Raw genomic sequence first — 12,510 nt, forward strand, 5'->3', positions numbered from 1 at the left:
ACAGCAATTTTTGTTAGTAAAAAAGCGAGGACCGAAGACAGAATCAGCGGAAAAGAAGAAAACACAAACAAGCAGCTGGCAGAGAGAGAGAAACAATTTGACCCAAGAATTGTACCACAGCAAGGAGAAGAGAGCAAGTGAGAGCGCGTCCATCAACCACCAATACAGATGAACATGCTACACAGTTTCAGCGGCGGAGGCGCCGGCAGCGCTGCCAACGCTTCAGGCGACGTCAGCAACGGTGAGTGAGAAACAGTTACTGTCCTGGGCCCTCTCTTTCCCCTTTCCCTCCGTACACTGAGCGGAAAACGCACGTGTTCTACCGAATTCTTAGAATGTTGCTTATAATTGGGAATGCGATGGCTAAATGGATGTAATTCATAAAAATTCCAAAACCCTTTAAAAGAAATCAAGCACCTATTTATTAAGTGCATATAGTTTAATATATTAAGGATCGACAAATTGACTATTGCTTTGTATTATTTACGACCGCAATGTTTTGGAAAGTGAACGTCGTTTCTTTTCAGTGCTAATATTTTGGCAACAACAAACGTGGCAAATACCAATTACATATAATGCATACACACACATATTTACAAATGCCGAAATGCCAGGACATTTGCCAGTGTGCGAGTGTGTGTGTTTGCTTTTTTTTGTTGTTTCTGGCGTTGATGCGTAGAAGGTGCGAAAGTGAAATGATTTGGCGTCGTTTCTGCAAGTAAAGCTGGAAAAAGTCTGAAATGTAGGAGTACAGTATGGGTCTTCAGATGCCCTGTTTTTTTTCTTTCATTTTATGTGCAACCCGATCAAACAATTTCAAGACAAGGCTTTTCTTAAATAATTTGCTTGAGTATTTCTCCAATTTGCCGTAATTTAATTTCATTTTGGTGAATTAATTTGGAGAGTGGTCACTGTACATGGAAAGCTAAGGCAAGCGAAACCTTTCGAAATTGCTTCAATAAAATCGAGAGGGTGTTGTTGTTGTGCGGAGGAAAACGCGGGATAGACGCGTACACACACACACACACACACATGTGTATTAATTCCATCGCCTTGGACTGCAACTTTCTCAACAATACTTTGCGATTGAGTTAACTTGAGTGCGGCGATACATCATAGAAGTTAGCCGTGAGTTGGAATGGAAATGATTTGCTTTATTTATTAAGAGCGCTTTTGTTGGCTCGAACTTTGAGTGAGAGGACGCAAATAACGGTAATTGATATTGTTTTTAACGAGCTGAGGGAGCTTTAATACAGTACAGCTGTTTTTAATTAACTAGAGTCCAATTAATGTCCCACTTTGCCGCACCATTGCCATTGCCATCGGAGAGGAGGCTGCGTTTGGCATTTTCGCGGTAATCACCTTCTGGATTTTTATGCCATTATATGTACAAACATACATACATATATGACGGAAAGTGAGGCCACAAAAACAATTATAAAGTCAAACGGAAAATGGTGCATCGCAGGTAATGCCGCTCTAATTGGTATCGATTGAGCGACGTTTTTGCCACCACTGGCCATGCGAAATGCAAAGTTCACGGCCAATAGGTCAATTTGGCGTTAATCTGCTGCTTGTCTTCGCCTTTCATCCTGCCCCTACCTTTTGCACCCGGCTAATTGGCCATATATAGCGTGAATGTATCGCATATATGTGCATATGTACATGCGTACATATGTATCGCATATAGCGACCCTTAGTGCCGGACGGAACCGGTAATTGCATTACGACTTTCGGTGCGATTACGCTCGGTTAGTTTCACGGACCACGCCCCCCTTTCCAAACCTCTCCCCCCCACGGGCTGCTCTCTCATTTGAAAGCCATCAAATTGCCCGGCAATTAATGTAATCAGAGGAACGCGCACAATGTCCGGGTTTCTTTTCTCACATTTACCATTCAGACACTGTTCGCTCAGTTGTCTAAATCTATTTGGTAGCAATAACAGAAATCTATCTATCTAACAACTTTCAGAAATATTTAAAATTTATATATTTTTCCCTCAGTGCTGATTGCGGGTACCAATTATCAAGACGTTTCAATATTTATGGCATTATTAGACAGGCATTGAGGAATACAAAAATCTTAGCATACTTAGCAGGGCTGCGTATGAGCAATAATTTATGACGTATACGCAGAGTTGTATTTGACGGATCAGCTAAAAATTCAGATATCTTTTAAAACGGCAATATAAAAATAGTTTAAGAAAAAGTAGGAAATATTAAACATTTAACTGGAATACAATTGAAAACGAACAAGGCAATTTCTGTTGCTTCAAAAAGTGCAAAGTCCCTAAGAAATCGCCCTTGCAATCCCATTATTAAATTCCCGTTCTGTTTGTTTGTACTTTCGCCGTGCACGCACACACACATACACATGCTGGCGAACGTGTGTGTAGCGTCTTTTGTTGGGTAACGGTAACAAACATATGTTTGAGCAATATGGCTGCCCTGGCATGGGATTTAATCATGTGTGTGTGTGTGTGTGTGCGGGACCCTCCCATGTCGTCGTTTTTGTTATTGTGTTACTGGCAAATTAAAGAGCGACTACACACACACACAGACACACACACAAATTCGCCATCCCTCTCTGCAAAAAGAGAGCGTAGAGAGAGTGAGAGAGCGAGGCATCGCCTTTCAGCGTCTCATTCGCTATCTCTTTTTGCCCTTCGTCCTGTCATCAGCTGTTTTATGTTGTTCAGGGTCAAGTGTATGCGTGTGCGTGCGCCTTTTTGTATGTATTGGTAGCGTCGCAGGTGTTGCCCTCTCCCTCTCTCTCGCCCTTTCGACCGTCTCGCTCTGTTGTTGTAGGTTAGAATTCAAGGAAGTTTTTTAGCATCGAGTCAAGGTTACTACACACACACAGCCGCACTCTGCACACGCACATACACAGTCTTGTTTATCGCAATGTTTCACTCAAATTGCTGAGGGAATTGAAAATAAACAACTTAGTGCATGTGTCGATGTGCCCGAATGCACTTCGCATTTTCGTGCCGCCTCCTCGCGCATTTCCAATGTGGTTTCTACAGGCAAAGTGCGGTATGTTGGATAGTTTGAATGTTAAGAAAATGTGGTATACGTCTTCGAAACCGAAACGAAGTGATTTTTATTAATGATTATGTGGTTGGAGAATTTATTTGAAATTATTTGTTTGCTCGAATGATTTGCAATATTTCTGCGATCTTCTGTGTTTTTTACCAGGGAGTTTTTACTTACAATTCAAGCTGAATTTTTACAGTCGCAATTCGAATTAAGTTGTTTGTCTAAATGCCTAATCATTATGGGAAATATATTATAAAAATTTCAACTATATTTACTCTTGTTTTCCAATTTATTTGGTTTTTGCTTTAATATTAATTTTGAAACCTAGGGCTTAGAGTCTCTGTGCTTGACTCTCTGTGTTTTTTCTTAAACTGACGCTTTTTACTGTTTACAGAACTGTTGCAATAACTTCAGAAGTTTCTCTTATCGATTTTGGCTCTGCTTGAGTCCAGGACCTTAGTCCTGGCTCTCGTGTCCTGCTTTCCGAGCAGTGGAGCCGAGAAATTGGAGGTCCATGTCACGTAGCGGCGTAAATCCTTTATTTCCATTCTAATTAGAAGAGCACCCTGCCTCCGGCCTGCTTCCTGGCCCTTTTTCATTCTTGGCCTGCCCCACTTCGTGGTCGTTTCATCCCATTAGCATATTTGTATATAGAGCGTGTACAGTGCGTGTGGGAATTCAAGGGCCCCAAAGAAGCAGCAAAGAATTTGCAGTGTTGTTCAAAGATTTTGTTGAATGCGATTTATATAAATTTTTAGGGCGCAACAGGTTAGCAAGCATTTTAATGCGTTTTCCTGGCAATAACGCTGCAAAATTAACCAATTCAATTGTTTTTTTGATTTTCATTTTATTAGCAAGTTGTATGCAAGCTTTTCACTACTAAACTTGTAACTTTCACGCGTTACGTATACGCAGTGTCTTCAGTAAGAAATATATGTACTAACCATGATTCATTTCAGTCATTCAATAGTATATTCAAACAGGCTTCACACCGCTTCGTAATATTTAAAATCAATAAACTCCCTCCTACCAATAAATTTATTGAAAAATAACTCATACGCACTGTGTTCTTATACACATTCATTTGATAACAACGATCATATTTAGTTCGTAAATACTTCAACTCATCAAACAACATTGATGTAAAAGCCTAAAAAATGTAAAATAAAAATTTGTTTCCTTCAATTAAATTGATCGAACGAACAGTTCATAAATTACGCATACGCACTGTGTTCGGCCATATATTTATGTACTAATAAATGCTGGTATATGGGGGCAGTGAAGCATAGGGACGATTTTGTGCACAGAAGCAAACGAAACAAAAATTGACAGCGATGACAAAATGATTGACGTCGGTCGGTAGACTCCAAAAGCAAACGCAATCCCAGACGAGATGGGGGCAGGACATTGGACATCGGACATCGGACATCGGACATCGGACATCGGACATCGGACATCGGACATCGGACATCGGACATCGGACATCGGACATCGGACACTGGGCACTGACTACTGGGCACTGAGTTCTGAGTGGTGGGGAATGTGACAACTGGGTAGGCTAATGCCAAGGACTGGGATGGTTCCATGGCGGCATGTACAATCAATCAAAGCACATTTATCGGGCCTGCGTTACGAGTGCTCTGTGGGGAAATACAAAGTGGGAGTGGAAGTGTCATGTCGGTCGTTAGGGGAGGTCCTGGGATTATCCATAACCGCACGAAGCAAATAACGCAAATAAGTAATTTCCCATTTGGTGGACAAAATGCCGCTCTTCTTTGGCAACCCTTTGCGTCCCGACTTCGTTCGTTCAGACTTTATTTATTAAGGTGCTTCTTAGTTTAATTCAAATTTATAATAATAATTTATTTAACATTTAGGAGCAATTGTTTTAAAACTTAACTCGGAAAAAGAATAGATATAAAGGATATAATTTTTCGTATTTACTTTTCCAACTACTATACAATAAATCAAAATTTGAATACGGTTTTCCTTGTTATCTATTCTTCAGCGGAAACCGAACTAAAGGAGCGGCTGATAGCCAGCGTGAAGAAGGAGGTGAAGCAGCTGATGGAGGAGGCGGTGACCAAGAAGTACGTCCACGAGGAGAGCAGCTCGGTCACCTCGTTGTGCGGCGCCGTGGAGGCCTGCCTGAGCCACGGTCTGCGCAGAAGGGCTCTGGGGCTGTTCAAGACCTCCTCGACGACGGCGCTGATCCAGAAGATAGCTAAGATCTGCCCGGAGGCGGACTACGTGAGCCGCCGGCTCCTCGAGCTGGAACTCGCGCAGGAGTCGCACGCGGTGAGCGGCAAGCGATCCTCCTCCAGCAGCGACAGCATCATCAAGCCCAAGCTCCTGAGTAAGGGCAGCGGGAGCAGCAACTCGGTGACCACCATCAACACGGTCACCAATGGAGCGGGAGCGGGTCCCGGAGGCGGAGGCGGAGCCAGTGCCCCGCTGGGCAAGTATCTGTGGATCCGACTGGCCCTGCACGAGAAACGGCTGGCCAAGATCATCGAACACCTGGTCAGCAACGCCAACAGTTACTACGATCGTGAGGCGCTGGTCGCCGATCCCGACTACGGCTCCATTTTGAGCTCCCTGCTGGTGGGTCCGTGTGCCCTCGAGTTCACCCGGGCCAAGACTGCCGACCACTACTGGTCCGATCCCTGTGCCGACGAGCTGGTGAGTGTGGTCATCCCGGAAGTATAAAAGTATAAAATACGCCCAGACGATCTTTACCTGTCCGTCCGTAAGAACGTCATGATGCACATGGGCACAGAATTTGTGGCGCAGTTATTCAAGGGCTAGAATGCAGTTTTGCCTTTTGAACGTTATTTCTTTGAATTAGGATTAAAAGTGGATACCCAAAAATCACGATTTATTTCTTTGTTATCCCCGAATCGCAGGTGCAGCGCCACAGGATCAGCTCGGGCAACCGGACGCCACCAACCACCCACCGGCCGATCATCAACTTCAAGCGCAGCCTGCACACCAGTTCGGAGGACACGAGCAGTGGGTCCTTTAAGGCCTGCTCGCCGGCGAGCGTGGCCAAGGACTACGTGGAATCGTTGCACCAAAACTCGAGGACCACGCTGCTCTACGGCAAGAACAACGTACTGGTGCTGCCTAAGGACGTGTCCGAGCCGATGCCGGGATATCTCAGCTTGCACCAGAGCATCCAGTCCCTGACGATCAAGTGGACGCCCAACCAGCTGATGAATGGCTACAACGACGGCGACGGCGGTGATAAGAGCTTCTACTGGAGCTACGCCCTAAACATCAATGTGGACGAGATTGTCTATGTGCACTGTCACCAGAATCGCGGCGGCGATACCGGCGGCACCATCATCCTGGTGGGCCAGGATGGCGTCCAGCGGCCGCCCATTCACTTTCCCGAAGGCGGACACCTTCAGGCGTTCCTCAGCTGTCTGGAAACGGGTCTTCTGCCACATGGTCAGCTGGATCCGCCGCTCTGGTCGCAGCGCGGCATTGGAAAGCTGTTCCCTTGGCCCAAGAGCGTAAGGCGACACATCCTGCCTTCCGTGATGGAGGCCGGAGGCTCCGTGGCCGACGAGACGCCAATCGACTATGTGTTCCGTGTCGTCAGCAAGTGCCAGCACGAGGAGTTCTGTAAGAGTTGTTTCACACTTTTGATTGCGCTTGGTACCCTAATGTAATCCTGTGCTGTACTTTCCAGTGGCCAGCCACCCCATCCTGGAGCTGGGGCGATCGAGTCCGCGGCGGAAGCACCTCGGCAGCTGCTCCACCACCGGCAGCAGCGACTGCTCCAGCAAGAGTCTCTCCATTGACCAGAGCAGCTGTGAAACGCCACTGATCCAGGCCAGCCAGAGCACCAGCATCGAGCTGGTATGCTCCACCATGCGCCGGCAAATCATCTCCAGGGCCTTCTACGGCTGGCTGGCCTACTGTCGCCACCTCTCCACTGTCCGCACCCACTTGTCCGGGCTGGTCAACGGTCGCATCATGCCAGATCGTAAGTTGTGTTTTCCTTTTATGTTAGATATTTCGAAATCGTCTCGAAAAATTTCGGATTATATTAATTGCGTATTTTAAACTAAAATGTTGTTTCATCCCCCTCCAGTGGCCGCGGACGAGGAGGGTCTGACCCGTGGAAAGTGGCTGGCGATGCAAGAGAACGGGGTGGTCACCGGCGATCTGGAGCTCTATCGACTCGTTTACTTCGGCGGCGTGGAGCCAGAGCTGCGCAAGGAGGTGTGGCCCTACCTTTTGGGGCATTACGACTTCGGCTCCACGCCGGAGGAGCGAAAGAAGCAGGACGAGACCTGCAAGCACTACTATGAGACGACGATGAGCGAGTGGCTGGCTGTGGAGGCCATCGTGCGTCAGCGGGAAAAGGAGAAGACGGCCCTGGCCGTGGCCAAATTGAGTGCCGAGCAGGCGCGCCTGGCGGCCAATGCCGCGAGATCCTCGAATCCCCACCAGAAACTCACAAACGGCAGCCAACTGTTGCAACTTGAGCATGGGAACGGCGAGGAAGATCAGGAGCATCTGGTCCTGGACGAGGGCGAGAATGATGTGTTCGATGACAATGACTTTTCGGACATTTCCGATCCAGGGGATTTATTTGATGAGGCGGAATTGGGCCAAGAGGCTGAGGAGCAGGAGCAAAGTAACCCCAAAGAGGAGGTCTTTGAAAAGCAGGAGGATGAGGAGGACCAGGAGGATCAAGAGGACCATGATCAACGCGAAATGCCGCGACTCAGCGAGCAACTGGTTCTGGAGTTCCAAGACATAGACAATATGGAACCACTGCGTCTGCAGGAGAACTGCTTCGCCGATTCCGAGACCGAAAACGATCTGGGACTGGGACTGGACAGCAGCGGCAACATCCTGATGCTGAGCATCAAGAGCTCCCCGTCGACGAGCAGCTATGAGACGGTGGGCAACGAATTCGTCGACATGGCAGAAGCCAAGCTGGAGGAGGAGGAAGTTCCTGGGCTGCTAAGCAAGTTCCACAGCGCCGACGACGTGAGGCTGGACAACCAGGATGAGGAGGAATCATCGCAGCCGGCCACTGCGGTCATAATAACGGAGGCGGCTTCGCTGGACGCCCTGGACGACGATCCCACCGAGGAGTTTACCTCAAGGAAGACCAGTCTGATGTCGCCCCTCAACGAGGACATCACGGTGGTGGCCTCCCTGGATGCCCTGCAGGAACCCAAGTCCGCCTGCGTCTCGCCAGCCAGCTCGAACGGAGGTGTTTACAGCGTGGAGCTGCTGGAGCAGTTCGGGCTGAATCTGCACCGGATCGAGAAGGACGTGCAGCGGTGCGACAGGAACTACTGGTACTTCGCCAACGAGAACCTGGACAAGCTGCGCAACGTGATCTCCACGTACGTGTGGGAGCACCTGGACGTGGGCTACATGCAGGGCATGTGCGACCTGGTGGCTCCCCTCCTGGTCATCTTCGACGACGAGTCGCTCAGCTACAGCTGCTTCTGCAAGCTCATGGAGCGCATGATCGAGAACTTCCCCAGCGGCGGGGCCATGGACATGCACTTTGCCAACATGAGGTGAGTGCAGCACTTTCAGTCGGACTAACTAACTAACCCACTTCGCACAGGTCCCTCATCCAGATCCTCGACTCGGAGATGTACGACCTGATGGACTCGAACGGCGACTACACGCACTTCTACTTCTGCTACAGGTGGTTCCTGCTGGACTTCAAGAGGGAGCTCGTCTACGACGACGTCTTCGCCACCTGGGAGGTGATCTGGGCGGCCAAGCACATCGCCTCCGGCCACTTCGTACTCTTCCTGGCCCTGGCCCTGCTGGAGACCTATCGCGACATCATCCTCTCGAACAGCATGGACTTCACCGACGTCATCAAGTTCTTCAACGGTAATGGTTTTTACAAGAACTTTAGATAAACAAGTTCGAGGGTTTAAAAGGAAGCAGTAACAGAAAATAGTACTACTAAATGCTTTTAGTTGTTTGTTACATTCTATTATATATATATCTCCATATGTGATATATATCCATTTCATTTATATGTTTTCACGATCCTTCCAGAAATGGCGGAGCGCCACAACGCCCAGTCGATCCTGCAGCTGTCCAGGAGCCTGGTCCTCCAGCTTCAGACGATCATCGAGAACAAGTAGACGGGGAGGGACACATCGTCAGCCATCAGTAAGCCATCGTCAGTTCCTGGAGACCTCAGTTGCCGATCAGTATTGAGCATGCGACGTACTAAGTTGTTAGCACCTAGAACGTAGAATCGTAGAATCGCAGTTAGAAAGCGCTTAGGGGTATATAGCCAACCACAAAGCATATGCATACCACATACCCTCTAACATATACCCTACAACATATATGCATACATTCATAACATATAACGCATAACATATGAATAACCCCAGAGATTGCAATTAGCTGAGGATCTCGCTGTGGTTTTTGGGACGCCTCCCGTAATCCGCAATGGTTTTTTTTTGGAAACGGCTGGGAATCGCTTAAAGAAATTTAACACAATTAAGGAAATTGTAGTGACCTGAAAAACACAAGAAAGTAAATCAAGTGGAAATCGAACAACGTAAAAGATAAACTATTTATACTTATACAATATACATGGATATACCGATTATATTATATACAGGCAGTGGCATATTTATACGTTTTGTATATTCGAGAGAACCAGGAGTGGATCACGTACATATATGGATATTGTATTAGATATCGTCTATATATGACAATGCTGTGCGGCTGCGACTGCGGTCAACTGTTGTTAATGTTATGTTATCGCTTTGGCTAACAATTAGATATATTATTATATACGAGTATACATATGTACACCTGTATTCAACGACATTCGGGGGAGCTCATTGAAGTCACGATTCAATTTTGTAGAGTTTCAGAAAAGTTTAGAGATAGCACCCCCCGAATCGAACTGCAATTGTTCGCTTAATGTTCATTGTTATATGTTTTCTCCTGTTTTTCATTTGTAGCTGCAAGCGTTGAGAAAACATTTTGTACTCGAGTTGCCCGACAGGTGGATCCTGGGGCTATATCTCTATCTCTATAGGTAAATCGAACAATTGCCGTCGCACACGAACCCACACAAAACTGTTACGAAATTGTTGTTGATGGCTGCGAAGCGTTGAGTTTGTTTGTATTAGCGAAACCGATGTGCAACCCAATATGTGTAAAGATATATATATACATATATTTAACTAATATTTATACAAGCATTAACCCGAAGCATAGATATAGAGAGCGGAATGTGTTAGCCGTGTATTGTTATAATCGAGCCCGATTCGTTCAGGCAAACTATCTAGTTTCTATCCGGTTTTCAATTTCAATTTCGGTTTCGATTTCGGTTTCGATTTTGCGTTGTTTTTTGGTAAGTGCAGGCGCACCAAAAATCCCTCCACTGGGCTTATATACAACCTATATTATATAGAACTATTTAGAGAACAACACTTTGTGTGGAACCTAAATTAATGCGAGTAGCACGCTTTTTGTGTATGGAAAAAAGTCGAAAAAGAAAAACCAAAAAAAATACTTCATGTGATTTCTTGTTGCTTCTTTGAATAACGATATTTTTGTAAGCGCTACAACGTATATATAAATACGAAAAAGAACGAGATGGCTGGCAACAGAGAGAGATAGAGAGAGAGAGAGAGAGAGAGAGACGGGTAGGTGAGGCAAGAAAGAGAGATAAGATATATTTTACACTTGGCTGGGCAAACGGGGAGGGGATTGGAACGTCAGTAAAGTCCAACCAAAATTTCGGCCACTCTTTTGATACACATATTCGACAGAAGATCTGCAAATCCTCCAAGATGAAGTAGGAAAAATATAAAAACCCTAAGAGCAAGGCGGGAGCTCTCGCTATATTATATCGTATTCAAGCTAATCTACATATATATATACATACATATATATATATATATTTATACCCGTCTGTGTAGAGACGCCACCTATAGAACCCGAGCATATAGAGTACTACGTTACCCACGATTGTAACCACACATATAGCATACGCATGAATATTACTAATGTTTTATGTTCCAAGTGAAAACACATAAAGCCCAAAAATACAAAAATACAAATAACTGATCAATGTATAATTTACCGAAACCATGTCGAAGAAAACCAAATAAAAGGAATTATGTAAAATGTTTACAAGAATCTAACCGTGCACTTTTTGATAAGTTTGGTCTAAAGGTAGGAACATTTTAATTTAATTTGCCTTTTTTTGAAGTATCCTAAAAAATAGCTGCTTGCTATTTAAAATTTTCCATAAAAATTGATTGATGATATGCTCCATCCACAGAATCCGAAATTACAAAAACCCGACGCTTAGATACAACTGATCTCTAAAACATAAATGTAAATTTATTTGAAAGACACTAGAATTTTTACTAATTTTTATACCCGTTACTCGTAGAGCAAAAGGGTATACTAGATTCGTTGAAAAGTATGTAACAGACAGAAGAAAGCGTTTCTGACCGTATAAAATATATATATTCTTGATCAGGATTAAGATTCGAGTCGATCTGGCCGTGTCTGTATAAACGTCGATATCTCAGGAACTATAAAAGATTAAGCATACAGATTCCATGTTGGCATGCTCATTCGTATGCCCACAAACCGCCACAAACACGCGCAAATGTTTGCAAAATGTTTTCGTATTTTTACATAAATTTTTTAGTCTTGAAAAATTTTATCGACTTGCAAAAAAACTTTTTGCCACGCCCACTCAAACAGTCACAAGCCGACCAAAACCGACAGATTTTAAATTTATCAGCTGAGTAACGGGTATCTGATAGACGAGGCACTCGACTACAGCATTCTCTCTTGTTTTCGTTTATAATAAAGGGTATTCCATTAATTTTTGAAAGTATTATTTACTAAAAGACTCAACATTTCAACAAAATTCTGTGGCTACAATAACTAAAGCAATATGGAACGCTGAAGTCCAGTTCCGCGTCTATTGGATACCCATTACTCAAAGGAAATGTGAATGTGTTAAAAAGGGCGTACGGACAGATGAACGTTCGGTGCAACTGCCCGTTGGTCAGATCGGAATACTGATCCCGATTAAGAATGAATATACTTCATAGGGTTACTCTTCAAGTAACGGTTATGAAAAAGGCATATATTGAGCATAGTACATATATTAGAGTATTAAATTTCTTGTTTGTCTTAAAATAAGTAACTTTACTAATTGATAGCTGTCCTCCATTTTTGTTAGGACTATCGTCATGGGTAATTTAAAAGTTGATAAAAGCGAAGTCCACTAGATATTTGCTTAGCCCCCCTGGAATGCTAATGGCCACTTTCCTCCTGTTGCCTTAAGCAATGGAAGCATAACTATTTCTGCTGCACAGCTGGATGCCGAGAAAATGCTGGGCAGGATTCCCGCTTGGACAGCACAGAAATTCGCTTTCGCCTGCACCTGAGACCTTAGCTAAGGAATATTTCGGTACAC

At 45.0% G+C, this 12,510-nt stretch overlaps 1 protein-coding gene across 2 annotated transcripts; it reads left to right on the forward strand.

The window, feature by feature from the left end:
• Positions 1–54: 54 nt before the first annotated feature.
• On the forward strand, positions 55–11,212 carry LOC6615134 (small G protein signaling modulator 2). 2 transcript variants are annotated; one of them, XM_032724333.1, is made up of 7 exons: positions 55–241; positions 5,047–5,720; positions 5,945–6,668; positions 6,736–7,032; positions 7,141–8,593; positions 8,644–8,921; positions 9,093–11,212. In XM_032724333.1, the coding sequence occupies exons 1-7, from the start codon at positions 169–171 to the stop codon at positions 9,179–9,181; spliced, it is 3,588 nt and encodes a 1,195-aa protein (XP_032580224.1). In that variant the 5' UTR covers positions 55–168; the 3' UTR covers positions 9,182–11,212. The 2 variants fall into 2 exon arrangements, with proteins under 2 accessions (XP_032580224.1, XP_032580223.1); XM_032724332.1 differs by lacking the exon at positions 55–241 and adding an exon at positions 2,996–3,035.
• The last annotated feature ends 1,298 nt before the right edge of the window (positions 11,213–12,510 follow it).

The sequence above is a fragment of the Drosophila sechellia genome, chromosome X (genome assembly GCF_004382195.2).
Source record: "Drosophila sechellia strain sech25 chromosome X, ASM438219v1, whole genome shotgun sequence".
Classification (NCBI taxonomy): Eukaryota; Metazoa; Arthropoda; class Insecta; order Diptera; family Drosophilidae; genus Drosophila; species Drosophila sechellia.

Coding starts and splice junctions, on each gene's coding strand:
- LOC6615134 (XM_032724333.1), top strand. CDS start 169: ATGAACATGCTACACAGTTTCAGCGGCGGAGGCGCCGGCAGCGCTGCC. Junction 242..5,046: donor TTCAGGCGACGTCAGCAACG/GTGAGTGAGAAA, acceptor TCTATTCTTCAG/CGGAAACCGAACTAAAGGAG. Junction 6,669..6,735: donor GTGCCAGCACGAGGAGTTCT/GTAAGAGTTGTT, acceptor TGTACTTTCCAG/TGGCCAGCCACCCCATCCTG.